The sequence below is a fragment of the Aureobasidium pullulans genome, assembly GCF_000721785.1.
Source record: "Aureobasidium pullulans EXF-150 unplaced genomic scaffold scaffold_22, whole genome shotgun sequence".
NCBI lineage: Eukaryota > Fungi > Ascomycota > Dothideomycetes > Dothideales > Saccotheciaceae > Aureobasidium > Aureobasidium pullulans.
The window spans coordinates 16,798-43,722 of record NW_021941042.1 but is presented as its reverse complement, the minus strand read 5'-3'; the positions used below and the strand labels follow the sequence as shown (position 1 = coordinate 43,722).

The following is a 26,925-nucleotide window of genomic DNA, read 5'->3' as shown; positions in this document are numbered from 1 at the left end:
TTCTCTTTTGCACTTGCGTTTTCTTTCTTTTTTGTTTTACCTGTCGTCATAATACCCTCCCTGTCGCTCCTTTACGATTCTGATTTGTTGCTTTGAAATTCCTTTTCTGTCTTGGTGACTACCTACGTGTGTGTTTGACTCGATGCTTGTTATGGTATTGTCCGGTTGCGTAGTACTGGTGATAGATGTGTGTCCAGCGCTCGTGTCTCTCGAAACACGATTGTTCCTCCCGTCCGCCATCATCCTGTCGTCTTGTCTTCCCCGTTTGACTCCTTCTTCTCTTGATTTGTTCGCCCCTCTTCCTCGGATTTATGCTCGTCCAGATCAGGAGGGGGTGGAGGATGGGTAGGCGAGGTGAAGAGCAGGGGCATTTTCCCCATGACATTCTCAGGTACTACGAGGTCGAAATGGTTGGCGAAACAGCTGTTGCACATGTATTGATCCGAGTTGTGCTCTTTCCACCAGAGCTTCCTGTACCGGAGCTTCTCACAGCTTGTACAACAATGCTCGACCCGATCAGAACTAGGGGCCGGAGCGTGAGTCCTCCAAGTCCAACCTTCTTTGGTCCATCGACTGCCCTTGTCGATTATTTCCTGAAGGGCATTTGAACGTCGGAGGACAAGATTGGTCCGCCTACTCTCGCGGACTCTCTGTATGACCGATTCTCGTCTGCCCTCGTTGTATTCTTTGCAGTATTTCAGAGTCTTCCATCTGGTGGCTGGACTTCTCTTATATCTTTTCATACATTCGATCTGTTTCTGGCGATATTCAGGGTCTGTGGCCCAGCGCTGTCGAGCATATGCAGCCTTTGCGGCTTTCTTGGCAGCTACTTCGTCAGCGAGCGATTGCTGATGAGCGGCTTCTTGGGCCGGGTCATGTTGGCTTGTCGAGTAGGTTGAGCGAACGAGCCATACAAAAGGTTGTGCTGCTGATGACGGTCGACATATTCGGAGCGAGCGTGACAGTGTGCTGATGAAGGACAGCATTGCGTGTCGCAACAAGCTGCGAAGATGGGGGGAACGACGACGGATGTCTTTCGGACACGGTCGGCCGGCGAAAGCAAAACATCAAACATGCCAAGCATCAGACAATCAGATAAGATGCAGAAGCGGGAGCTAGACTGGAAAGGGCGCCTACATGGCCCAGCCAACGCCCCTAAAAGCTCAACCCCAGGCACAGCGGTGCTGCGGTGCGCAGCTCTAATTTCCAACAAAAACAATGCCGCAGCAAACCGAGCTCTCCCTGAATAATGCCCAAACATCAACCGATGTGTCAGGAGAAAAATGCCTTGACTCGCGAACGAGATAACAGGTCGAGTCGTTCTTTCTTGACCTGCCACTCTCACCACGTTTCATTCACATACTTTCCTGAACATCTCACCTCAACATGAACATGGACATGCAACACCAAGCACACAGAGAGCCGCCATCGTTTATCTTCACCAGAAGCACTCGGATATGGGAACTACTGGCCGGAGACATGGCTGCTGCTGCTGTTTCTGCCACTCTTGTAGCACCTACAGTTACCATCATCGACAGGTCAGTCAAGGCCATCTCGTTATCATTGAGTCGGCCAGAACTGATGTGGACATGTACCCTGCAGAGCAATTGTTGAGAAGGCTTCATCAAACCAACCGTTGCTACGAAGTCTGCGCCATCAAGCCTGGTCTCTGGTAAAGTCGCCTCGTCAATTTATGCTATCACTACCTTTCGGTATCGTCTGGTCGCTGTATGCTGGAACCTATGGAGTCGCCAATGTTGCCGAGACCATCTCTGAGAGACTTACCCCGGAGCATGTGGGCACTATTGTCGGAGCTTCTGCCTTCTTAGTCAACGTCCCTCTCGGTGTATGGAAGGACGTCCGCTTTGCTCAAATGTTCGCCCGCATACCCTCCCGCGTTGCAAACACAGCAGCAGCCACAGCAACAGCAACCGTACCCATGCCCAAACTCCGACCCTCGCGTTCAGCAACAACAGTCTGGCTCGTACGTGACGCGTTGACGCTCTTCGGATCATTTACCTTCGCGCCTCGGCTAGCAGCGGCTATCCCGGACAACTTGGCACTCCACCCTCAGACCATCTCCCAGCTATCTGTACCTGCTCTGACGCAGATTGTTGCTACTCCGCTGCATTTGCTTGGTTTGGATCTGACGACTAGACAGCATCATGTGCCTTGGATGCAGAGGATTGCCGATACTACCCGCTCCGGATTGTTGTCTACGACTATTGTGCGATGCTTCCGTATTCTCCCTGCCTTTGGTTTCGGATGTATTGGAAACACGGAGATGCGCAAGGCACTGCACAAACAGCATGAGCAATTCGACTGAACGGTTATCATCATCATCATCATCAGCATGACAAGATACGAGATGTCCCCGGAGGAGAAGCCGGCTTCACTCCGCAACTAACCGATGGCCATCGACGGCTCAGCATACAACATGCCACGAAGCCGCGCCAACACCAACAAAGGACCAGCGATATCGCCGCTGCCATCCTCATTTCCGAGCTCATCATGATGACATATCTGGATGATCACATTGTGAGACTTGTCAGTTTGCGCAGACCAGATATAGCATGCTAAGGCAAATCGGTCTCGTGCACAGTCTCGCGCGTTGTGTTCAAATTGGCAGACAGGGTTCTTGGTCCTGAGTATTCTAATGCTACCATCATGGCCAATAAGTCATCAAACGTATCAGGACTTTCAGCCGGTAAACATACCAGCCCTCTTATCTCGGAGCTTCTTCGTCCGATCTCTATTACGACTTTATAACGAAACAAACGTACATACAATTTTCCTTTGTCACGACAGCATATCATACCAGCAATCAAAGCAATATTTTCGACACACTTTTCGGAAGATTACTATTAGCAACTTTCAGAATGTCAGTTTGGACGATCGGCCGAAACAGTTGACTCTTGATAGATGGTCGTCAGAGTGATGGTTCATCTGCGCTTCGCGGTGGCCGCTCTACCCGAAGATGATCTTGAGGATTGTCAAGAATAAGTTCACGTATCGCCAATAACCTCAGAATGCAAACGATACAAACCAATCATGCTGATGAACGACGATCCAACTCGAATCCCTGATCTACATAACATATACAGCACAACGGCCTTCACGCTATTGGTTATGCCTTTCGAAAAACATTGTTCTATTGCTTCGTCGAAACTTCGGAAGGATGCAACAGTGCCCCCGCATCCTCCGCTGTTTCCTCGGCGTGTACAACCTTAATCATCAACTTTATTCCCAGTATAAACACGGGCAATCGTGCCTACTTCATCATCATCACACAACTCTCAAGAGACCACAAAATCATGCGACAATTCCTCCAGACACTACTTATCGCCATCACCCTCGCAGCGCCACTATTCAAATACCCACCCTACGCCGCCGCCGTCTTCACTTTGGTCGTCATCTGGAACCACTTATTCCCTTCCGAACAACCTGATCCAGAAGTCCTACTCTTACCCACCAAAATCCCATATCTGGCGGCTTTGAAACCACTGGATGATCCCACTCCGCATATTGGCGAACATTGTCCCACTTGCTGGGAAGAATTGAGTAAAGACAACAAACCGACGAAATTGGTTTGTGGTCATGTGTATTGCAATTCGTGTTTGCTGGAATGGATCGACTCGGGGAAAAACACATGTCCGATTTGCAAGAAGGTGCTTTTTCTGCAACCCTTGTTTACAGGCAAAGATCTCATGGCTTTGAGGATCCATAAACTCCGCATCGCCATGTCCGCAACCACAATCCTCACTACCCTGTTCCGCCAAATCCTCGCCTTTATCGCCCGCCATCCCAGGGGTGTCCCGCTATCTTGGAACCTCTTGAACCCAATATACTATCTCACCGGCTACGGCAGCTGGACCAAATCCCTCGGCGCAGCAGCAACTGCAATTTCCGAGCTCGCACAAGTGGTGACGGCGAAATGGTTATTCGACACCCATGGCGTGGAATGGTTCAGAGGGTTTGGAAACGGGCATTGGATGATTTGGCTGCCGGCGTTGTGGTTTGGAGCGTATCATCTGCAGCAGGAGGTTGATAGTGTGGCGGACTTCGCGTGGGTGTGTTGGAGGATGGGGGTGTGGAATCGGGGTGGCAAGCTGGGGGGCAGGTTTCTTATGTCAGGGTTGGAGAGGTCGGGGGCTTTGGGGAGGGTTGCGGAGGCGGTGGATGATCTTGTGGTTGTGGTTACGGCTGGGTGGGATGGAGATGGTAATCGGGTCATTTGAGCGTGTTGGCTTTGGGGCTTTCAGAATAGATGTCTGGTTGGGTTTCTGCGTTTGTTATGTTGATGTGTTTAGAGTGTGATACAGTTCATTCCTTCATCGATTGTCAATTGCAGCGACTCTCGCCTTCTGTGCCATCTCGACGAGCACTTTATCACCTCTACGCTGCCGCTTCGATGTTATGCTTCCTTGAATACACGACTTAAAAACTCATATTAAAGGTACACAGTCAAGATTCTTAGGCCCTTAGCCGTGTCATTGGTCTCGCTAGTGTGTCATATCAAAATCCTGTTCTGACTCTACCTTGAATCTTCTTGCCTGCAGAAGCAAAAGGCAGCAGGTCCGTGAACTCTTTCTGACATTGTCAAGTTTCAGCTGCAACATTCGAGCCGATGTTCTCGGACAGACAGTTGAGCAAGGAGAAGGGGATGTTTGTAGATGGCTCACAGACCCGAAGCCCCTCTTACTATAGCTTTGCTTTATACTTCGCGCTTCTTGCGTGTATGACACATACTCAAGATGTATAAATCTGGCATCTGTGGAGTTTTTCTTGTTTCTGGCAATTTCGCCTCCCGATGTTGCTTGATAGATTAAGATCGAATGGGTTGTATATACACAGAAGGCACCGGTAACTTAGTATCCTATATCAATCTCTCGGAAAGCAAATTGTAGTTGATATCTCTGGAAGATCTAACGGACTGTCCCTCGCTGCTCCCTCAAGCCCAACGTATTCTTCTCCCACTATCCTCGCATTGGACATTAGCTCTTATTGTGGTAGAGATATTGCATAAATACCCCAGAACATGGTCTCCTCTCTAGTAAAGTAATCTCGGGTGTAATCTTACGTATTCTAGTGGAGGAATATGTAGAGCACGCTTGTGATGACGAGCGTCGGCAAAAGATCAAGAGACGAAACCAACAGGTCAGTGCCTCTGTCTTCATCTGCAACATTTCAAGATCACTTGTCTAGGTCTAATGGATGTCGAGCTCGTGAGATGGTAACATGAGATTATGTTCCCTAAGTATCACAGACCTGATTATTCCTTTGTTGTCTTCTCGTCGTCTTTCTTAGGTGAAGTCAACACTCTGCAGCTTGAGAAACATGTGATGCAGGTTTTCGAGGAAACGAGACGACGTCAGGGCTTTGGTGGAAAAGGTGAGGAGAATATTTACTAGGTTGTAGCTTAAAACCGTTCATTGCGCAAGTGTTCGAGTGATGTCTTGTGCACTTTGCAGCCGTCATAGAACAACTTTCTGGGTGAGTGTGTTGTGGGTAGCCGCGAAACTGCATGTAGTGGAATTCGTATATCTTCCAATTCTGATCCCTTTACAGACAATCACAATGAAAGAATTCAACACACTACCATAGCTTTTTTGGAGATATATATGGAGATGCTTCGAGTGGCGGAAAGATCATATTCTTGACATGGTTCCAAGAGTTTCTACTGCGGGAATAAGGTCAACAGGTCTGTGACTGATTTCTTTCGTCGGGCAAACCAGTAGAGATGCTATATGCTGACTTAAGTATCACGGACCTGCTTAACCTCTTGCATCTCCCTCTCCTGTACTGCCACACATTCACCAACTTTGAACGTCTGTTGATCGCTCCAGCAGCGGTCTAATCTTCAAATCCTGTGCGACATCATGACCATGCTCTTTAATGATGTGACATGAAGGGAGAAGGAGAAGGCGAGATCGACAAGAGAGCTTATATACTTCAACGACAGAAGTCGATGAAGAGGAGAGTTAGCTTCTTACCATGTATCCGCCAACAGAATATATACACATAAATAACAGCAGAGTCAAAAGATGGTCACACCTCGTCTTTGCATCTTCAAGTGCGATCAAGCGGAGACTCTGTACTCCGTCTCTACTTCTACATTCATAAAAACATATCTATGCGGATGTTAATAAGAGTTCCCTTTCCCGCATTTGTCACTTCTACATACAACAAGCTAGTTCCAGAAATCCATGTCTGTAACGCTATAGCAGAAGACAGTGTAGGCAAAGCTTCTACTAATCTCATAATTAAACCGAGAAGTGTAAAGTAACCAGGTCTGCGTTTCTGTCTTTGCGGTCACCTTGCTCGCCTCCCGACCTTCGAAGAAGTCGGGCCATACGGAGAGAAGCCTCATACTGTAGCGGTGTTACTGACCCGGTCGTTTCCTCTCTTCGCCCATGCTTATACCTATCTTGCTTTTCCTATCCTACACTCTAGACAATTCTATACTCTCGAATAAATGAAGCAAGAGTTGCGGTAGTTAAGCTTGTAGGTAATAGGAGTAAATGTAGCTCGTCCCGATGGTGCCAGTAGATCTAGCTGAAGATGATTCACTCCGCTACTGGTGCTGGGGCTAATCTTGTAGAGATACTTGAGCTCGCCCAAGATTGTTTTACTTTTTGAAATCTCCCAAGGGATGAAGTTTTATAGAAGTCGAAGATTTTATCCCTCATGGGAGGGGTGCGTCAGTTTGAAGCAAGACAAATTGAGGCGAAATCTGTCCATCTACTCGTAGCTGGTATAGATGCAGTGACTGCCTTGTCGAGGCGCAGCAAGCCATCTAATGTCCGATGTAAGGAGTATGATACTGATATATTGAAAAGATGCGGCCGGCATTCCTCCGATTGGTCGGCATTCCTTCGAAGGATCCTCGTACGAGATACTCGGGCGAGCATTCCGAGATGCAGCGTAGACTTATAGTCAAGCGACGGCAATCTACTTCTCGGACAGCAGTTTGAATGCAATCATAATCTTCAACATCAACGATGCAAGAAAAACTATCGCTCAATGTCGTAATCGTGAGTTGACCACATCTTAGACTTGTCCCGTCATAACAAGAACCAGGTAGGCGGTTCCATCGCGGGCCTCATGCACGGTATAATGCTCTCACGCCTCGGCCATCATGTTCACATCCTGGAACGATCTACCGAAAACTTTCGGCACGGTCAGGCAGCAGGCATTCGTGCCGGGCCTGAAGCTCAGAAGTTCCTGTCCGAATTCGATCTCTACAAACACGACCCGTATTCTGTAGACTGCCCTGGAATGCAGTTTATCAACCAGAAGAGCGACTATGGGCGTTTTGTCAAGTTTCCAATGAAGCAGACGAGCTGGACTATGTTGTACTATCGGCTGAGGGCGAACTTTGACGGGTTGGTGAGTAAGCATTGTCCTGCTCCCCTAGAGTTGGCTAGCGAAGCTGGCAGTGCAAAGTATGATCTTGGGAAGCGGGTCTTGGGATTGACAGAGGATGGGAGTCAAGTTCAGGTCCAGTACAGAGATGTCGCCACTGAAGAAATCAAGACTGTTCAGGCAGATCTGGTCATTGGAGCCGATGTTTCATATTCTGCCATCAGACGTATCTTTCATCCGCCTTCGGAAAGAGAAGAGCGACCCTACGCAGGGTATCTGGCATGGCGAGGTGGTGTGTTGGAGTCCGAGATTACCCAAGCGACCAGGGACGTCCTGAAGAACAATTTTACGATCTTCAAGATGCCGAAGAATTACATCCTTGTGTGGGTATCGGCTCACCTACTGATGTGAAATACTGACAAGACTCAGCTACGCCATCCCCGGCCATGATGGAAGTCTCGAGCTAGGAAATCGCATTTTGAACTTCGTCTGGTACCACAACTGCCCCGAAAATTCTGAGTTCCGCATTGTCATGACTGACATATCTGGACAAACGCACCGCTCAACTCTCCAGCCAGGCATGCTCCGACCTGAAGTTTGGGAACAGCAGGTTAAGTTTGCTCAAGCGAACTTTCCTGCGCCTTTCATCGAACTTGTGGAGAAGACATCTCAGCCCTTCGTTGCAGCCGTGAGCGATAATACTTGTGATCGAGCAACATTCATGAACGGCAAAGTGATCCTGGTCGGTGACGCATTGGCTCTGTTTCGGCCGCATATCGCCCTGTCCGCAAATCAAGCTGCTTATGACTGTCTCGAATTGCAAAAAGTGTTGAAGGGTGAGATGAGTATGAAACATTGGGAAAGGAATGTGCTGGGGTATGCAGCGAAGACGAGACAGCTAAGTGTTGTCGTTGGCACCTTTTCGCAGTATGGCGGTTGGAAGTTGATCAAGAGTGTTCTCGTGTATGCCCTGTTGCTGTTGAGACAGGGAATGTTGAGCTTGGTGCGATGGTTGACGCGGTCTTGACTTCTGCTCATTGCGTCTTCTTGAAAAAAGTCCCGCTCATCAAAGACACTGTCGTAGAGGTCGGCGCCGCTTTCCAGTCGTCCACTTCAACTCTCTGTTCCTGCGATGAATTGGAAAATCAAATTGTTCCTCCCATTGCCCTCGAGAAACGAGATCAGGGTCGCCCAGCTGGCATCAGCTTGATTTCAATCTCGGTGTAATGCTGATAGTTTTTTTGCGTGAATCTCATCAATCGAACTTATCCACAAATATCTTGATGTTTCACATGCTGCAGGACCACACGTGCGCATAGTATTTGTTAGGTGCGACACAGAATGTGAACAAGTACGACGCTGATGCCTTGGCGTGTGCTCTCATCTGCTCAGACTTTCAACTTTCCTGGGGGAAGTGATGCAGAACGATTCCTGCACAGCAGATTCGCGACTCTCGGGGATGTTGTTTGGATCTTTAGATGGGTTGTGTGTAGAAGCTCGAGTTTGCCGGAGAACGCAAGCTGGTGCAATCTCGAAAGCAGCAGCGTGCATTTGGAAGACGCCAAGGCAAAGCCGAAATTTTCTTTCCCAGGGATCAACTGAATCTATACAAGCTCGGCATCTTCTCATGAACAGCAGGAGCGATGGAAGTCGTCCCTTTTTCGTCGGAAGATACAAGACAAAATTCGGCTGAATGCAAGCCGCACCTTAAACCCTCGGATGTGCCGGCAGTGGCTGATAACCAAGGCGAGCCACCTGCAAGCCGCCGATGTACGCCAAGATAGGAAACCATCAACGACCATCACCGTGTTCGATGAATCGATCATCTCTCCTTCCCATGGGGAGGCAAGTGCTGGATCCACAATTTCTCCATGGGCATTGTTTCGCGGGCACTGTGGCCGTCGGGACCCACACCCTCAACATGTTGTTCGCCTGGCGTGAGGATTATCAGCTGTTGTTTATCCGCATGCCTGCAGGTCATGAGTGTTTCGTCGCCATACCTAAATCTACCGAGTAGTCTTGAGTGTTGATTGGAGGATCTAGCTGCGTCATTGGTCAAAGGATCAATATAGCTACGATAACACAGCTGTCTGGTAAGTTTGTTTGTATATATGTAGGCTGCCCTTCCTCATCTCCTGTGTTCCCGCTCCCGTCGGCGGAAGAGAAGCTGCTGGCGTGTATTCATCTGCTGCAACCTCCCCCAAACATCTTTCATCTCCAAACATTTCACATATATCATATTTGTCGCTCGACAGCCACACAAACCATCATGGGCGTCTCTCCTCGCGTCTACCAATTCTTGGTTTCTATCTTCGCATCTCTCGGCTCTTTGCTCTACGGCTACGACTTAGGTGTTGTTGCCGAAGTCGTTGCAGCTCCGTCTTTTCTTGCACAATTCGGCGACAACTCAACGAAAACAGGCCTCGTGGTTTCTCTTTTTACCGTAGGAGCTTTCTTCGGAGCCTTCTGGGCAGGCCCTTGCGGAGATTATCTCGGACGTAAATGGACCATCTTCATTGGTGGCGCCATCTTCATTCTCGGCGGTGCTGTACAGACCGGAGCACAAGATTACAGCTATATGTTTGGCGGCAGATTTGTTGCTGGTCTTGGGTACGTCTTCCTGTTTGAGATCTGAAATCACCACTAATCATGGTTTCGCAGCGTCGGTGCATTAATCATGATCATCCCACTCTACCAAGCTGAACTTGCACACCCGAGTATCCGAGGAAGAATCACAGCCCTTCAACAGTTCATGCTTGGAGTGGGTAACCTCATTGCAGCCTGGGTGTCCTACGGCACATACATATCCTTTGAAGATGACGATAGCGCTCAGTGGAGAATTGGCCTTGGTCTCCAGATTCTGCCCGCCCTCTTCTTGACCTCGCTTATCCTTCTCTTCCCCGAGTCGCCTCGCTGGCTCATCCACCATGGACGCAGCGAAGAAGGATTGGTAGTATTGGCCAAGCTTCATGCTCGTGGAAATGACCAGGACGATTTCGTGCAAGAGGAGTACAATGCTATCACCGCAGCAGTCGAATACGAGAAGGAACACGCTGCAAAGTCATACGCCGAATTGTTCAAGACGAGATCGAGCTTCCGCCGCCTGATTACTGCTCTGTCACTCCAAGCTTCGGTCCAGATGAGCGGTATTTCAGCCATCCAATACTACTCTCCGGATATCTATGGCCAAATCGGCATCTCCGGAAGTGATACTTTCATGTTCCAAGGCTTCAACGCTATTGTCGCCCTAGCCGCCCAATTCTGCTGTATGCTATTCATTGACCGCGTCGGACGCCGCTGGACTCTGATTGGTGGCAACTTGCTCAACATGGTCACTTTTATCATTGCAACCGCTCTACTAGCTTCTTACCCGCCCGGCAGCTCGACCAACAGATCTGCTCAAGAAGCCTTCATCGCAATGACCTGGTTGTTCAACTTCTCCTACAGTGTTGCATGTGGACCATTGAGTTGGATCATTCCCGCCGAGATCTTCGACACGCATACCAGATCTAAAGGTGTCTCTCTAGCGACCGCATGTTCCTTCGCCTTCAACACCCTCATTGGCCAAGTCTCGCCCATCGCACTGGAGCGTATTGGCTGGAAGTACTATATCCTATTTGTGGTCTGCTCTGGCACCAACGCATTGTGGTTCTGGGCAACTCTGCCCGAGACAGCTAAGAGGCCATTGGAAGAGATGGGTCCCCTGTTCCAAAAGATGCCTTGGTTTGTTCCTGACAAATCGAGGATATCTGTACAACAACTTTGGGGAGACGAGTGGAGAGGAAGTGCTGGAGAGCTTGGTAAAGCTGAGGAGAAGGAGATGAAGATTGAGAAAGCTCACGAATGATTTAGTGCTTTCCAGTTTCCAATAGATGAGTACATATACAATAGAGTAATCTTTGATGAGTTTCCAAAATGCCTTTATTGCCTGTAGTCACTTAGTCACACTTGACACCGAACATGCCCGGATTTTGTCATGTATTTCTTCCATAGGTCATGTTGTATCACAGCTCGAAACAAGGAGTCACCGTTCCTCGGTTCGATTGATGTAAGGCCAAGCCCAAGACGAAAACATAAAGAGACCGAAACAGTACATCAGGTCTCTGATACCGAATCACAAATTGTCTCTCTCTACACAAGTATCTACTGGTCCTTACAAATATAACTACCCAATAGGAACTTTACTTGATCAAGATTCACGGACCTAATGCTGCTGGCTCCTAGCCGCAGGGTTGTTTTGCGATCGATTCCAGCATGCAAGGTGGACGAGTATTATGCCTCCTGAGCGTTAACGATGCGGCACGAGTAGAGCTCAACGATACTGCAGCTCGATTTCGGTATAAATATGGATTGGTCATCATACACCACGAGTACAAGTATGCGGACCATCTTTTCTTCTGCCCTTGAGTACACTGCATTTCTTTATATTGTATTGCTGACGGCTAACCCTGTTTAGATGTGAATTTCAGAACCACTAGCCCTTCATTTCTATCAATATTCAGCGTACAGAGCAATGGTATTACCACCACGTCGAAGAACTTTGTCTCTGATTCTAGCCAGCAAGATATATGAGATTACCATAATCTTTCCGCTATACATCCGTTCTATCGTGGAGTATCTATATCAAAACCGCGCGGGAAGATATCGATACCGACATATAATCATGGTTCAAACCTAGCCGCTCTGCCAGATCAACCGGAGGAGAGGCGTTCAGTCAAGATGTATCAAGGTATGTGTAGATAAGGAAGGCAATCAGGTCACCGAACCTCACATTGAGACCTGCCACTTCTATCTCGTGGTCTCAGTGTTCTGTTGATACAGGAAATGACGGTGCTCTAACTGTGCTGTGGGGAGTCGAACTGCGAGAGGGGATCATTGACCTGTTTCTTTACCTGGACGGCCTCGCCTGTTGTGACGTTTCTCTCGTATGTCCCCGAAGACTTGATATGGCCCTTCACCCCTTTGTGTGATCCGCACAATGGCGGGAGAACGGTAGTACGTATTATCTAGCAGTTGTTCTGAGCATCGTTTCAAAATTTATAATGGCGATTTTCACGACCATCTATTACCACTTAGAAAGGGAAACACACGATACACATCCACTCATCATGACACCTCGACACCCAAAGCAGTACTGTAGATATGAAATGTGACGTTGATCGCGATTCCGTAAATCGGGGTCGTTCTCGCCCGAAGTTCAATTGAAGGTGAGTATAAAACCCTTCTCTGCTTGCAGTTGAGTTTTCCATTCATAACGAAAGGAACCCGAAGACAAGACCCAGTGTGGGGAGAGATGGATCTCAACAGAATTCTCTGGTGCTTGATAAAACAAATGACTTCGAATACCATAGAGAGAGATACAACGCCCAGGTCTATGAAGCTCGCTCTACTACCTTACCATTTCGGCATTATTCTTGCTTTGTTTCTTCTAACCTTAGCATGGTATGCGAGCGCGTCAGTACTGAAAGATAGCAAGTAGAAGACGGTATCACTGACCTAATGACCACCATACCTTCTTTTCCCCTTCGGATAACAATTCCTTCCGTCTCCGCACTATGATAAGTATCGGGAACACCTGTGATGAAGTGAAGTTATGCGTTATCAAAAAAATCACCTGTTAGATGTCGAAAACCATCCGCACTCGAGTCGCTCCGCAGGAAGAGATATGCAATCTTTTGGTTCAGGCATACATCCCTGTATTTTGAGGTAGGGCCTAAACCGCCTACCACCCCCAATTGACTTGACAAAGATTAGGCAAGATGGCATTATTCGAGTAGAAAATATTTCAACAAGTGTATTCCTCTCACATGCGGATTCATTTCAGGAAACGGCAGAGTGACAGGGCCATTAATCGTATGATTGGCTACGTCTTGCCGAATTTGGCAATCTCATGGTGCACACATAGCAGCAGTGCCATATTCTGCGCTGTCGAAAAGATTTGACCCCAAGTTCGATATCAAGACAGTTGGCCCAGGAACGACTGAGACAAGCCCGTCAGGAAACAGAAGAGCAGGCCTCAAAATGTACCTTCCCGTTTCGAAACATGAGCAGGGTATACCTCCTATTCAAACCACCCAAACTCCTCATAACGGATTTATCTTTGAGAACGCGGCAGGAGTTATATGGGATGCCATGTAATAGACAAGATGAACCAGGTCTGTGAATCCTATCATTTGCTCTCTCTCCCTACTAACTTATCTGATCGCAGAATAAAAAGCAACCCAAAGCTAGACTAGAAACAAAAAATCAAACTTACAGACCCGAGCACCTTATTTAGATACCTCTCCAAAGAACTTACGATTCCCACAATAATTTCCCAACCCTTCTAATTCCCCATGATCTGTGCGAATCCACCAACAATCTAGACGCATGATAGTCCAAAAGGATAAGATGAATTGGGCATTCAGAGTGGAAGGAATATATTCTCCAACAATGCATTTTCCAGCACCATTACGTTTGTTCCTCCTTCCACGTTCTTCCACTTTCAAATTGAAAAAAAAATACGAATGACACATCGTAGAAAACAACACAAATCTACCACTCCAACAGTCGAACTCACCCTCCGCTTCCCATCTTTTGCCCCAATAATCACCCTTCGCTTCTCCACCATCTTTTCTCCTAATCTATGATCCCACCATATCGAATATCATCACTTCTACACAACAAATCATGACGAAATGTGCTTTGTATATCGTAGAAGCTTTCGAACCCACCGTATTCTCAAAATTGGAGAATGTTATAGTTGAAGGAAGGAGGAGACACTGGTCTGTTGTCCTTTCTTGAGACGTGTAGGGCTTACGAGTAGCAGTGAACGTATAGTACTTCTTCCTCGCATCTTTCTTGATCACACCTTTCTTCCAGAATCTCACATCTTTTTTGCAGTATCCCAGTATCACATTCACAGACCCATATCTCCTCCTCCATCCATGCTATCCTCATCTATGCTATCCTCATCTATGCTATCCTCATCAAGACCAAAATTCGACCACCAAAACGGGTTGGGTGGCCCTCAGTAGAATCGTAGGAAGAAGAAGTGATGCTTGATTTTAGCGAGACGCGACTCGGCTGGAAGTGAGATACCTGTCAGTTAACGATAGGATCTTTTCTTTCCATTTACAGCGTGCAACGCAGAGGATATAGTCATACACAATCACAGGGCAGAAGCCTCACAAAGTTTATCCGCATCGAAAGAAGAGTGGAAACGTATGAGTGTCATGAGAAAATGGAATCTGAAATTTTGTGGTTGCGAACATAAAGAATGGAAAGAAAAGGAAGAAGCTAGTCCTACGAATCGAGAGTCGTACAAGGCCTGTGATTCAACTCCAACCTTACATAGCGCCGCTCATCATTCGATCATCTATTTGGCAAAGTGCAGGTCGTAGTTGAGCCACTTTCTGGCTTGCACTTGCTCGACAGTCAAACCGGGCTGACCGTAGGTGAGGGGTGCGAAGTAGAGGAAGCTCCAGACAATGACGGCCAGGATACCACCAGTGGCGGCCCACATGCCGAGAAGGTTTGATTGACCGGTTCTCTCACGGACGGGCTTGTTCTGCTGGGTGGCAGTCTTCTTGTTCTTGGTGAGGGTGGCATTGCCGGAGGTGACGTCGTCGAGGTCGACAGGGTCGATGTTGAAGACGAACTCGACGAGCGCGCCGGTGACGAGGGCGGATGCGAGATGAGCGGGGAGGTAGTGGTGGAGGAAGAGCTGACGACCCATGATGTAGAAAGGAACGTAATGAGCAGCCCAGGTCAGGAAGAAGAAACCGGTCGAGTTGTAAAGACGGTTGCGAGCGCCTAAAATATGTTAGCTTTGATTGTAAGAGAGGAAGAAGTCAAACGTACGCTTGTCAAGAGCGTCAACACCACGACGCTGAGAGAGCTGGTCGGCAAGAAGAACACCGGCAAAGACTGCGAGCAGACTGCTAGCCAACCACCAGCCAATGGGGTTACCCAAGAAGTAGATTTGCTGGCGAGTCTCGTTGTCGGTCCAGAAGCTGACACCACGGAGAAGGAAAGGCCATTGGATAGGAACACTGGCGTAAGGGTGGCTGCTGGTGAGAGCGTTGTTGTGGTAGAACATGGCGCGCTGGAGCTCGAAGTATTTCTTGAGGAAAGGAACGTGCTTGACTTTGCGAGGCTCCTTCTTTGCACGGTCAGAGTCCTTGGGAAGAGCAGGAATGTCCTCGGCGTACCAGATGTTGCTGGTCTGGAGAGCGTTCTTGTTTCCGTTAATCTCTGCCTGCTTGAAAGCCCACTCAGGCAGGGGAGTGGTGTGAGTCCACATGGCGACCTTTGTGGAAACGTGAACAAGCTTGAAGTGGACGGACATGGTCTTGAAGTCGGTGCCAGGCTTTGCGCCGTCGACTCTGATCTCGAACAGGGTATCGTTGAAGCGCTCGCCATTGGCATCATCGTGGCCGACAGTGGTGAATTCCTGGTTGGTAGGGTAGTAAGGAGAGGCGACATCGTGTGTGAGGAGCCAGGTGTCGGTCACGAGATGACGAAGACGGACAACATCTCCAACATGGACGCGGTGACCGTTCTCTTCGGGAATGTTGCCAGTGGAGGGGATGACCTGCCAGAGGTTGTTGGTGTCGTTGTGAGGGTATCCGGTAACTTGCTGGCCTTGAGAAGAAATGCGACCATCGTCGTAGCGAAGAGGGTACTTGTCAGGGTGACTGTGGAGGTAGACCTTGGTGTCCTTGTGGCGGATGTTGATCGCATCGTAGTAGTCGATGCTGACAGACTGCTGGGTCATGATGTTGTCGCTGAGAGTCTCCTGGAATTCAGGGCTCATAAAGTCGTCACCAGGACCGGAGCGGTTGAGGATGGCAAAGTGGACTTGGAACCAGAAAAGGTAGAGCATGAAGGGAATGACAATCAGACCAGTAACACGAGCAGCCAGGTGCTTGCCAAACTCGGGAAGGCTGAGAGCGCCCTGTCTGCGGTTGATGTCGAGAAGAGACCAGAGGTCGATGGCGACTGGAACACCGATGGAGAAGAAGGTGAAAGCACCGACGTACTTGGTCGAGATGACGCAGCTGAGACAGACACCAGTCAAGAGGAGCCACTTCCACCACTTGCGACTGAATGGGTCATGACGGAGCTTGTAGAAGCGGACGTAGCTCAAGACTGAGAGAGCCATGAACAGAATCAGAGTGGCATCCAGGAGAATGAGTCTGGTTTGACCAATGTGTGCGTTGTCGAAGAGGACAAGACCGGCAGCCAGAACACAAGCAGGCAGAGAGTAACCAGACTCCCACATGATCATGAAGACGACCGAAACAGTCAGGGCACCCATGCTGGCGGGCATTGCGCGGTATGCAACGTAGGGCACCTTGTTGGTGATGTATGAGTCGCCAATGTTCTCGAACAAAAAGTCGCCATTGTAGCCAACGAGCCATCCTGCGAAAGCGAACAGGAGCTTGCCGAACGGAGGGTGGACATCGAAGAAGTAGGTTCGTTGGAGGTAGTAGGATGCGAACTGGGACGTGTCAGAAGCTGTTCTCTGCTTGTGTGGAAGTGCGCGTGTCATACCTTGCCGAAGTGGACCTCATCGAAGACGACTTGGTTGGGGTGTGTAATGGCGTAGAAGCGGGTTGCGAAAGCGAGGACGGTGATGACAAGAAGAGCCAGCTTGTAGTCCCAGTCATTGGAGGCTGCTTGCTTGGTCTCGGTCTTCAATTGTGCAAGGTATTCGCTGGTCTGATCTACAGCACCGTCGACCTTCTTTTTGGAGCTAGCCGCGGCTCCCTTCTTGGAGCTCGGCGTCGAAGACATGATGAGAAAAAGGCGTTCAAGGAAAGTCGAGAAGAAATTCGTAAAGATCCAATTCGATCAAGTATGGATCATCACCCGCACTCGACGCAGATAGATGGCTATGTCGAGGGATGGAGGGCGTTTGAGAGAAAGAACAGAAGCCAGCTGTCGCAACCAAACTCGACCTTCACGAGACAATTGCACCTAGAGCCGAGCTTGGGCCATCAGGGCCACGTCGACCCCTATTTCCACCCATCTAAGAGCCCCCTTTACGCTCCTCAGCTCCCTCGCGCTTTTCTAGCCATCCTGCCAGCCTGCAAGTACATGCAAGGTCAAGCCATAGTCTGAAAATCATACCCGTCATCTTCACAAAAATAGAGCTCCCGCAAGGTTGGCCTAAATTGCCCACGAGGGTGCCTGTGCTTCCCCCGCACTCCTCCTCATCTCGCCTGTTGATCATGCATTTGACAAACCCGCCGATGACCACTGATGATACTGAGTAATTGGAAAAATTCTACATGCCTAACGCGCATACACTTCCCTCTTCTGATTGCCATATCATTGCGATCCCATTGCCGTGAACTCAAAAGATAGGACCCGCCCGTCGGCAACTTCTCGACTTCCGTATCGCGCCTATCGTTATCTGCTTCCGATCTCTATATAAGTTCTTGACGGGTCACCAAGCCTTTCGTCTGGTTTTCGCATCTGTCAAAGCCGTTTCTCGAGATCAATCGTCATGGCTGGACCTAACGTCACCTCCGATGAAGCTCGTCGCGCAGCTCAGAGCTACCTGAACAACCGCCTCACCACAAAGACCGATGGCCCAGCTCGACCATTCAATGTCCCTGTCATTGACATTTCCCCCACCTTCAATGGATCTCTCGAGGACAAACAAGCTGTCGCAGCCCAAATCCAGGATGCTTGCACAAACAGTGGCTTTTTCCAAATCACCGGTCACAACGTCCCCGAATCTGTCCGCAAAGGTGTATTGAACCAGGCTTCCCGCTTCTTCAAACAGCTCCCTCCTGCTCAGAAGGATGAACTACATGTCAAGCATAATGATCTGATGCGCGGTTGGGAGCCTTCGGATTATACCTATGTCAACCCGGACGACTGGGCTACTGCTGCTGTGCCTGAGACTAAAGAAGGCTTCAACTGGGGCTACGAAGCTTCTCTAGATCCCACTGGCGGTGATGGCAAATATCTGGACCTGGATGGCAAGACTCAAAATGGCAACGTTTGGCCTACCGAAGATGCACTCCCTGGCTTCAAGCAAGATATCGCAGATTACTACGGTCACGTATTGGAGCTGGCTCGCCATTTATTCAGATTATTCGCCTTGAGCTTGGCACTGCCAGAGAACCACTTTGACGAGATGATGACACATCCCGGTGGAATCTCCAGACTTCTCTACTATCCTCCTACCAAGGATCCCAAGCCGTTGGACCCCAAGGAAATGGACAAGGAGGTCGGCCTTGGCGCTCACACCGATTACGAGTGCTTCACCCTGCTTCTCTCATCCACGACCCACGGTCTGGAGATCCTCACGCCGGATAACGTATGGACGGCAGCAACCGCCGTTGAAGGCTCATTCATCGTCAATGTCGCAGACTTCCTCATGAGATGGACAAACGGAATTTACAAAAGCACTATTCACCGTGTTGTCAACAGAACGACAGAGGAGAGATATAGTGTTCCGTTCTTCTTCAGCATCAACTACGACCAACTCGTCGAGGTAAGGCATTTCCTGGAGTTAACGATGAGTGCACTACTGACATCCCATAGACATTGCCCAGCTGTGTGTCCGCAGAGAACCCATCAAAGTACCCACCAATCCGCGCTGGCGAGTACGTGCTGGAGCGTCTAAAGGCCACTGTCAAAGACGGCTAGATAGCAACAATGTCCAAAAATCTTTGAGCCATAAAAACAAGATCATCTGTACATATTCACCGCCAATCGAGAAATAAATACATCGCGGTGCGCGAAGTGCATATCCCGACAACTCCATCTCACTGTGGTTCTCTGTAATCAGCCAGTGCGTGGCTCTAAATCTCTTTGACCGTCACGTCCGCTGTGGGAATCACTTTCCTGGTCTATGCCAACAGTTATCTCCTTCTCCAATATGCTATAAGAAACTGACCTGTATCTCTCGACACTTCCTTCTCTATACGTCACAGGTGGGTTTGCGCCGCGCTGTCCACATAGTGGATGCTAAGAAAAGCAGAAAGGCACTGGTCATTCAATTATCCATTCTTCCTTCCAATCGCTGCCAGACCCAAGTCTACGTTGAACGTCAACGTCTACTCGAAAGTAGCTCCCGTGTTCCTTCTGCACAATCCATCAATCTGCTTCATACCTTTCCCCTGATTCTTGTAAAGAACAAGATGTGATGGGTAAAGCTTCTTGTTCAGATCAGTGAACTCAATTTCAAGCCAGGATGTTGGGAACGTGTAGCTTCTAGAGTTGGCCATGGAATTGAAGTCTGGCCATGTTCCATCTCACTATGTCAATGATGGAACAGTTGCATAGGACATTTTCTAATCATGTTCGTACGACATATCTGTAGTCGTTGCAAGAGCCTGGATAGCCATCTCCAAGTGGTTCTTTGCGTTTAATCTCGAGCGCTCTGGAAATCAACTAACGTAACCATCATGTTGATTGTTGATCACCGTCTCGACTAGGGCGAGGGAAGCAGGAAGAACGAGGCAGGTCTGTGAGTTGCTGGTCAAGAACTTTGACCTTGCTTTAAATCGCCGTTCCAGTCAAACAGGTATGGCCAATTCTAACATGCAACCGCCGGAAGAATATGAGGTGTCATTAGCCCGGTCATTTCCTTTGCACCTTGCACCCCCGAAATACATGTTGTTTAGTTACCCGCTAGTCTAACAGAGCGAAAGTAGCTCGCGTTCGTTGAGGATCGGGTAAGCGCGGTGTCTCTGCCATCAAGTTCAATTTCTGTGAGCGACTCTTATAGGGGCTGTTCGCCGACGTGAGTATGTCACATGGAGCACCCGCTTTTGTAGGTCGTGTATATAAACACATCTTTCATTATTCACTTCTGAATTATCCCTGGGCGTCAGCTCCACCAGTGTTGGTGCAGAAGAAGATGGCTGGGAGGTAGGTCATCAGTATCTTTCTCATTCTCTCCTTTCCAAATATCGCGTCAAACATCCCGCAAAGGTGACCACTAGGTCTGTGAGTCTGAGGCGATACTCATATCTCCTGGCTTATTTGCTGCTGCTGTATTGTCATGATATTTTGTATGTTATTACCAAGCAGTGAAAGGAGGGAGGGGTATTACTGACCTAGTCGTCTTCCAACCCTGCATTCCAGGCTTACCACTAAATCAATAACAATTCAGTATCTTAGACATGCAGTAGCGAGCTTCTGATATGGTGTGTGACGGTCAATTTCAGTCTTTGTGAGCTTTGTCTTGCTTTACTATTTGACATGTTTCGTTTTTCCACCTCGGTCCCAGAGGGAGATGTGGAAAAATATCAACGAACTTCTCGTGCCAACAACCCCATTTTCTCAGAATCTGGCCAGGCATTGTTAGTAGCAACCACTGCGCTCTGGTCAGGGTCATATACTCTTTACTCTAGCAGGCTTTGACGAGACAGCAATATCGACAGCAGTAACAATGCTTCTTCGTGAGATTCAACGAAGTTGCTTGAACATCAACGCGCTGGTCAAGTGACCATGGCTTGAATAAAGCTTGCCTTTCGGTCAGGAGTTAGAGGCAGAAAAGATGTGCCAACATCAGTGCTTTGGTTTATCAGACTGTCTCCCTGATATGTAAGCCAAAATAACGGATGTTCACAACCGTCTACCAGTTTTTCTAAGACTTGTTTACCCACAAATCTTTCTTTCTATATGAGAAAAGCTCGGAACGAATAAAGTGATAGTGAAAATCTACACCGCACACTTCAACTGTTGAGAATGGAAGCAGACACGTGAGATTCTGATGGGCCGGGGCTGGTAAATTTCCGAGCAGGGCATCATGATGCACTAAGAGCAAGCAACGAGGTCATCGATCCCAGTCTATCACAATAACAACAAGCTTAGTCTACAACAACAACAATCTTCGCCTACCTCCGGTTCTCTCACCTTCTTCCGCGCCGTTCGCCGCACGACACTTGATCTTGGTCTAACTTAGAACTCTTACGGCTTGAGTTTGGTGCCGCGAACAACTTTGGCTCACTCAATCACTCACTGTCGCCATCAGGTTCAATGTTTTCCCGCACCGACTATCAATCAATCACTCACACTCAATCTCACACTCAATATTACTCTCAATATTACTCTCAATTCTACTCTCACTAAACTTTCACTATCTACTCACACTCTCACTATTTGCCTACGCTCTCACTATCTACTCATCTCGTTCGCCTACTTCTCCGCCTTTCGCCTATTTAACACCTTTCGTCTACAACAACAACCTTCTTCTCTCATAACAACAACAACCTTCGTCTACTATAACAACAACAACCTTTGACCACTATAACAACAACAGCCTTAGTCTATCACAATAACAACAAGCTAAGTCTATAACAACAATCTTCGCCTACCTCCGGTTCTCTCACCTTCTTCCGCGCCGTTCGCCGCACGACACTTGATCTTAGTGTCCTTTGGCTTGGCTGTCTGGACCTTTTGGACTCAGAGAAGTTCCTAACAACAACAGCTTGTTGGTCATCGACCTTCACTACTCGCAGATATCACAATTCTGACATCTTCGGTCGCAAGCACAACTTCGTCGCCAATTCCCATCTCACTCTTGACACTCTTTGTCGGTGACATCGATTTCGCCGCACAAAGCCAGGATCACTGCCTCACATCACTTTCACACCGGATGACCAATCTCACACAAGTCCCAAGCATGACTGAAGTATCTGAAGTATCTGAAGTCGCGGCGCAAGAGTCTGAAAACCATACGGGCATGGATGATCAGACCTCCGAAGAGCACACTGCTGAAAAAGAGACCCACCATGAGTACCTTGCAGCTCCTTCTACCACTGAAGAGCCTTCACCTCATCACTTTGACACATTGGACCCGCAAGACATTTTACCGACCGTTGACATCGAACACAACGAGGTCCAAAGCAATTATACAACGGACGCGGTCGATACATTAGATGATGTCAATCCGGAACCCACTACCAACAACGAGAAGAGAAAATACAGTCAACTACCCGAAGAACAACATCTGGAGCCACAGTCAGACACTCGCCCCAACAAGCGGTCGAAGAGAGATGCAAACCAGACTAATGGTCAAATCGGTGACTTCCCAACCGTTGGCGAGAAGTCAGCCCGTACAAAGCCTTTGCTCTCAAAACCCAACACGACACAGGCCAAGCACCGCTCAACTGATTTCTCTCACCGAAGTATGGTGGAAGATATCGCTGCTGCACAAAGCAAGGCTCAGCAACCCTCATTCAGCACAGACAACAACAGAGACAAGGCTCTCAAAGACCTAATGGGACACGTACCCGAGCCTAAAAAGCCCAAAGCCAGAAAAGACGCGTCGTGGTTCAACGAGGCATGCCGTGCCTTTACGGGTCGATCGCTCAAGCCCCAGAGCGGTGCTTGGAGCTTGAAGGGAATGAAAACTTCACTCCAAAACCACCAGGTCATATCTGCCGGCTTCATGAGAAAACGTGAGACTGGCGACGAGCTTCCCAAGAGTGGTATCCTCGGCGATTCGATGGGCCTCGGGAAGACGGTTGTCGCTCTGGCCTGTATTGTGAACGGTAAGCCTTGCAAGCAACCAGGCTGGACACCCGACCCGGACGGCAACGATGAGAATATGCCCCAAACCACATTGATTGTCGTACCAAATTCCCTTCTTACACAATGGTTCAACGAAATCTCACTGCATTGCGAAGAGGTATCCAAGAGATCAGAATGGGGCATCGGATTGATAAAAGTGTTCAGAGACCGCGACTCCTCGACGACAAGGCCCAAAGATCTTTACGATGCCGACATCGTGCTTACCACATACTGGGATGTGCAAAAGAGCCTGCCGAAGGTAGTTTATCCCAAGGACATGCCTGAGGAAGACAAGGCCGCACACCTTGAGGAGAACTTCACCAAGAAGCTAGGATTACTTCAAAAGGTCAGATTTCACTCTATCATACTGGACGAAGGACACACCATCCGAAATGCTGCATCCCATACATCTCAGGCCGCGTTCAACCTTCAGGCAAACCATCGATGGATTCTATCCGGATCTCCCATGCTCAATGGGAGTTTTGACGTCTACTCATATGCTTACTTTATCCGCCACCCCCTGGTATATCAAAAAATGACACTGGAAGCCTGGAAGAGGCTTTACGGGCTGCGAAAACACGACAAGCGGCCAACTCCACTTCCTGATACTCTGTTGCACTGTATTCATCGATTTACACACTCCGATGAGCTGTTTGGCGCTCGTCTTGTCACTCTGCCTCCTATGCATCATGGTGTCTTCGAAACGGAATTTCTTCCTTTTGAAAAGGTGATCAACAGAATTATTGACCGCCGCTTCAAGTTTATCACCAGATCATTGGATAAGGACGGAATAGAAGTGAGTGGCAGCATGAACTTTCTCGCCATTCTTACGATGAAGAGGCAGCTCTCTTCTCATCCGTTGATCTTACCCACGGAGGTCTGTGACTTTCTGGAGCCTACGGACTTTGAAGAATTGGATGTTTGCCTCAAGGAACAAGAACAAAGAGGCCACAAGGGCAACAATTTGATCCGTCGCCTGCGCGAGCAGCTCCAGGCAGTACATTCTTCTCAGCAGGTTCCAAAGGATGCCAATACTCAAAATTTGACAGAAAGCTTGTTTTCCAAGTCGTTGGATCTGGATGAGGTTCACGAACTCGGCGATCAACAGCAACGCAAAGGCAAAGGTAAGAAGGTCAAAACTGGAGGATGTCATGGGAAGGATGTTGAGTACAGCTCTTTCCTAGCTGCCTTCTCGAAGACTACGAATTTGCACATCCACAAACAGCGAACTCAATGTGCTGCATGCGGACGTCATGATGGTCAAGCTCGCAGAGCATTGCCATGCAATCACGTCTACTGCAAGACACATCTCGAGGACATGATGCATGAACAACAATCTGCAACACCAGTATGCAAGAGCCGAGGATGTGAAAAAGTCATCCAACGCAGCACACCCACCGAAATGGCCGATGTTAGCTTTCCCAAATGGCAAAATGAGGACGGGGAAGTCTTTCCCTCTGCCAAGACTCTTGCTGTCAAATCTCAGATCCTCAACTTTTGGGATCGCAAAACGGGGGACCCTACGGCCAAAGTCATCGTCTTTACGGTCTGGAGAGGCATGCTGGAGATCTTGAGCAAGATCTTTCACTCTGAAGGTTGGGAGCATACCACGCTTCATGGAGGTTTGGATCAGAAGGCGCGCGATGAGAACATTGAAAACTTCAAGTCGGATCCGACTGTCAAGATCTTGATTGCGACATTGACCACAGGCGGCACTGGTCTCAATCTTACTTGCGCTTCCAAAGCCATACTGTGTGAACCATGGTGGCATTCTGGAGCTGAAGACCAAGCATTTGGTAGACTGTATCGGTAAGGATTGAGCTCTGCGTGTGACGGTGTTTATCATGCTGACCATTGAACCGCAGTATTGGCCAGGAGAAAGAAACGACGTTTACCAAGATAGTCGTCAAGAATTCTATCGATGAGATGCTCATGGACATTCAGAAGAAGAAGAACTTCGACATCAACCAGGTTCTCTCGGACAAGAAGGGACACCAAATGCAGCAGCTACAGCGATATGCAGCAGAGTGGCTTGAAGACCGCGAAACCTCCTAATGGCTGCAAGCATCAGAGCTTGCAAGCAACGAGACGACGAAACGAAATACTCAACATTTTGACACAGAAGCTATGACAGAAACTCACAAAAATCATGACAAAATCATGAAAACCGACCAGAATAAAACCCAACAACAACAACAGCAACACTCGACATGGACGACACGATACTAAGACCATGCTACTGGGACACATGACTTTAAATTGACACGAATCAGCATCAGGTAGGTAAGCTCGATCACCTGAGCTTTCCCCAAGGATTTAAGAAACAAGTACATACCGGTATCACAAATCATATTTAACTCCCAAACGCTTCGTTGCTTTCTTTGATCTCTACTCGGAGTAAATCTTCTATGAGACTATGACCCTGACAACATTCCGATACTTCGTCTGCCGAGGCTCGTCTAATATTGATGATCTACTTTACAGGAAACATCAAACTCTCTTTCGGCGGGAGGCAGCTTCCGCCTTCCCGCAACCACGCCGCAGTCTCGTTCCAGAAAACTTCCCCAAGACCTCATGGCTCTCTACGAGAACACGACAGTGATAGCTCGGGTAGCTATGATGACGTACAGTATATGAAGTTATCATGTTATACATGCCTGATCACGCAACCACGAGAATATATTGTCTACCCTGCTTGTTTCTCGAGCTTATCTTACCTCGGATGCAGTTTACATAGACTTTGTCGCTTACGAAACATACTTCACCCTTCGCAGCAGATAAATAGGACTTGAAATCGACCTGAGGGTTCCGCATCCTGCATCACAGGCAGTCATCGGTATCGACGGCACTGCAACGCGTCTTGGCTTCTTTAGTGAGGACAACATGGCAGAAGGTACGATCAAGAACTATGATCTGCATTGTTGAAAGTTTCGAGCTTATAAGATCCCACGCACGCAGGTCTTCAAGCAGGTCGTAATCTTGCAGAGTCGCGAGATACGGGCTTCAATCTTCACGAGTCAGCAAGCACAATTCACGATTCAAGTGCGATTTCTGCCACGCGATTTTGACCTTTCTGCGGCTTGACGTTTTCAGACTCGGCTTGCCCCTGACTTTCTTCCTTCGCTCATGGCATCATTCGTATTCAAAAACAATAGCGGCCACCCCTGCGGCTGGCACTGTTCTTTTCTGAAGTGACATGCAGATGCCCAGGTGCGCCTTCACTAGCCATGTGCTTGCTTGCGCCAGATCCATGTTTCATTGTTTGACTTGCATGCAAGGGCAGGGCCCACCTGTCAAGACGCCAGCGGATGAAGCATGGGAGCTAGAGAGCTCGGTGCAGTAGTTTCACCGCCCGGCGGAAGATCGGTTGTCAAATTCTGGACGTCGCCAGCACCAGAGTGAGTCTTGACTCTGGAGCGACAGGCGGCAAACCGAACGCGTTTCCACACAGCACCAAGGACCTGTCAATTGGGTTCTAGCCAGGTCTCCATCGCTCTCCTGCATCTCTTGGTTTCTAGCTCATGCTTCAGTGCATCTACCGATCGTTGTTGCATCATTATCGTATCGGTCGGACGCGGAGTCTTCATCCCTTCGTGCGTTTTGAGCTTTGGTGGCGTAGGGCGCTCGGATACAGTCAGATCGCTCCACTTTCGACCCCACCCTCCCTGCAGGCCAATTCGCACCAAAAACAGCTGATTCTACGGGTCGAGAGGGAAAAATAATGAACATTTTGACCATCTGTATATTTATTAACCCTATTCATAGTATTCATTAAAATGCTCGATATAAAGGTGTATCTAATACTTAGAGCACCGTACTAGTGTTCTCTTCGCACGCCGCGAACCGAGTCTCCTTTATAATAGCTATCTATAGTGCTAGCAATGTCTCTTATATTTAATAGTTACTAGTCGATGCCTCTATAGCCGAGTAAGTCGTTTATAAGGCCGGTCGACATGTCGTTTAGTAATGTAGCTACCCTTACGAGCTAGTAATATACTGCCTCTTATAGCTACATAAGCAAGCTAAGTGTTAGCT

At 48.5% G+C, this 26,925-nt stretch overlaps 7 protein-coding genes across 7 annotated transcripts; 5 read left to right on the top strand and 2 right to left on the bottom strand.

Moving 5' to 3' along the window:
* Positions 1-239: 239 nt before the first annotated feature.
* On the bottom strand, positions 240-986 carry M438DRAFT_280717 (uncharacterized protein; the record flags this gene model as incomplete). The annotated part of the gene is made up of 1 exon (XM_029901182.1): positions 240-986. One exon carries the CDS (start codon positions 984-986, stop codon positions 240-242), a length of 747 nt encoding a protein of 248 aa, XP_029756976.1.
* A 412-nt stretch (positions 987-1,398) lies between these two features.
* On the top strand, positions 1,399-2,326 carry M438DRAFT_280763 (uncharacterized protein; the record flags this gene model as incomplete). The annotated part of the gene is made up of 2 exons (XM_029901186.1): positions 1,399-1,538; positions 1,603-2,326. 2 exons carry the CDS (start codon positions 1,399-1,401, stop codon positions 2,324-2,326), a joined length of 864 nt encoding a protein of 287 aa, XP_029756975.1.
* Positions 2,327-3,314: 988 nt separating this feature from the next.
* M438DRAFT_338469 (FAD/NAD(P)-binding domain-containing protein) lies at positions 3,315-8,392 on the top strand (the record flags this gene model as incomplete). The annotated part of the gene is made up of 3 exons (XM_029904124.1): positions 3,315-4,050; positions 7,055-7,748; positions 7,795-8,392. The coding sequence occupies 3 exons, from the start codon at positions 3,315-3,317 to the stop codon at positions 8,390-8,392; spliced, it is 2,028 nt and encodes a 675-aa protein (XP_029756974.1).
* Positions 8,393-9,524: 1,132 nt separating this feature from the next.
* M438DRAFT_303405 (MFS transporter) lies at positions 9,525-11,245 on the top strand. The gene is made up of 2 exons (XM_029902160.1): positions 9,525-9,975; positions 10,027-11,245. Exons 1-2 carry the CDS (start codon positions 9,635-9,637, stop codon positions 11,210-11,212), a joined length of 1,527 nt encoding a protein of 508 aa, XP_029756973.1. The 5' UTR covers positions 9,525-9,634; the 3' UTR covers positions 11,213-11,245.
* Positions 11,246-14,579: 3,334 nt separating this feature from the next.
* On the bottom strand, positions 14,580-17,589 carry M438DRAFT_348460 (protein O-mannosyl-transferase 1). Its single transcript, XM_029906150.1, has 3 exons — positions 16,903-17,589; positions 15,208-16,849; positions 14,580-15,159 (listed from the first exon to the last, which is right to left on the bottom strand). Exons 1-3 carry the CDS (start codon positions 17,143-17,145, stop codon positions 14,723-14,725), a joined length of 2,322 nt encoding a protein of 773 aa, XP_029756972.1. The 5' UTR covers positions 17,146-17,589; the 3' UTR covers positions 14,580-14,722.
* On the top strand, positions 17,460-19,126 carry M438DRAFT_399538 (Clavaminate synthase-like protein). The gene is made up of 2 exons (XM_029909423.1): positions 17,460-18,859; positions 18,910-19,126. Exons 1-2 carry the CDS (start codon positions 17,861-17,863, stop codon positions 19,012-19,014), a joined length of 1,104 nt encoding a protein of 367 aa, XP_029756971.1. The 5' UTR covers positions 17,460-17,860; the 3' UTR covers positions 19,015-19,126.
* A 3,597-nt stretch (positions 19,127-22,723) lies between these two features.
* Positions 22,724-25,253, top strand: M438DRAFT_325333 (uncharacterized protein; the record flags this gene model as incomplete). Its single annotated transcript, XM_029903088.1, has 3 exons — positions 22,724-23,809; positions 24,050-24,699; positions 24,756-25,253. The coding sequence occupies 3 exons, from the start codon at positions 22,724-22,726 to the stop codon at positions 24,943-24,945; spliced, it is 1,926 nt and encodes a 641-aa protein (XP_029756970.1). The 3' UTR covers positions 24,946-25,253.
* Between the last annotated feature and the right edge of the window lie 1,672 nt (positions 25,254-26,925).

What these genes read in the sequence shown, in the direction of transcription:
- M438DRAFT_303405 (XM_029902160.1), top strand. Translation starts at nt 9,635, where the DNA reads ATGGGCGTCTCTCCTCGCGTCTACCAATTCTTGGTTTCTATCTTCGCA. An exon ending in AGATTTGTTGCTGGTCTTGG is followed by an intron (nt 9,976 to 10,026) that starts GTACGTCTTCCT and finishes ATGGTTTCGCAG; the next exon opens with CGTCGGTGCATTAATCATGA.
- M438DRAFT_348460 (XM_029906150.1), bottom strand. Translation starts at nt 17,145, where the DNA reads ATGTCTTCGACGCCGAGCTCCAAGAAGGGAGCCGCGGCTAGCTCCAAA. An exon ending in ATGAGGTCCACTTCGGCAAG is followed by an intron (nt 16,850 to 16,902) that starts GTATGACACGCG and finishes GACACGTCCCAG; the next exon opens with TTCGCATCCTACTACCTCCA. An exon ending in TGTTGACGCTCTTGACAAGC is followed by an intron (nt 15,160 to 15,207) that starts GTACGTTTGACT and finishes AACATATTTTAG; the next exon opens with GCGCTCGCAACCGTCTTTAC.
- M438DRAFT_399538 (XM_029909423.1), top strand. Translation starts at nt 17,861, where the DNA reads ATGGCTGGACCTAACGTCACCTCCGATGAAGCTCGTCGCGCAGCTCAG. An exon ending in ACTACGACCAACTCGTCGAG is followed by an intron (nt 18,860 to 18,909) that starts GTAAGGCATTTC and finishes GACATCCCATAG; the next exon opens with ACATTGCCCAGCTGTGTGTC.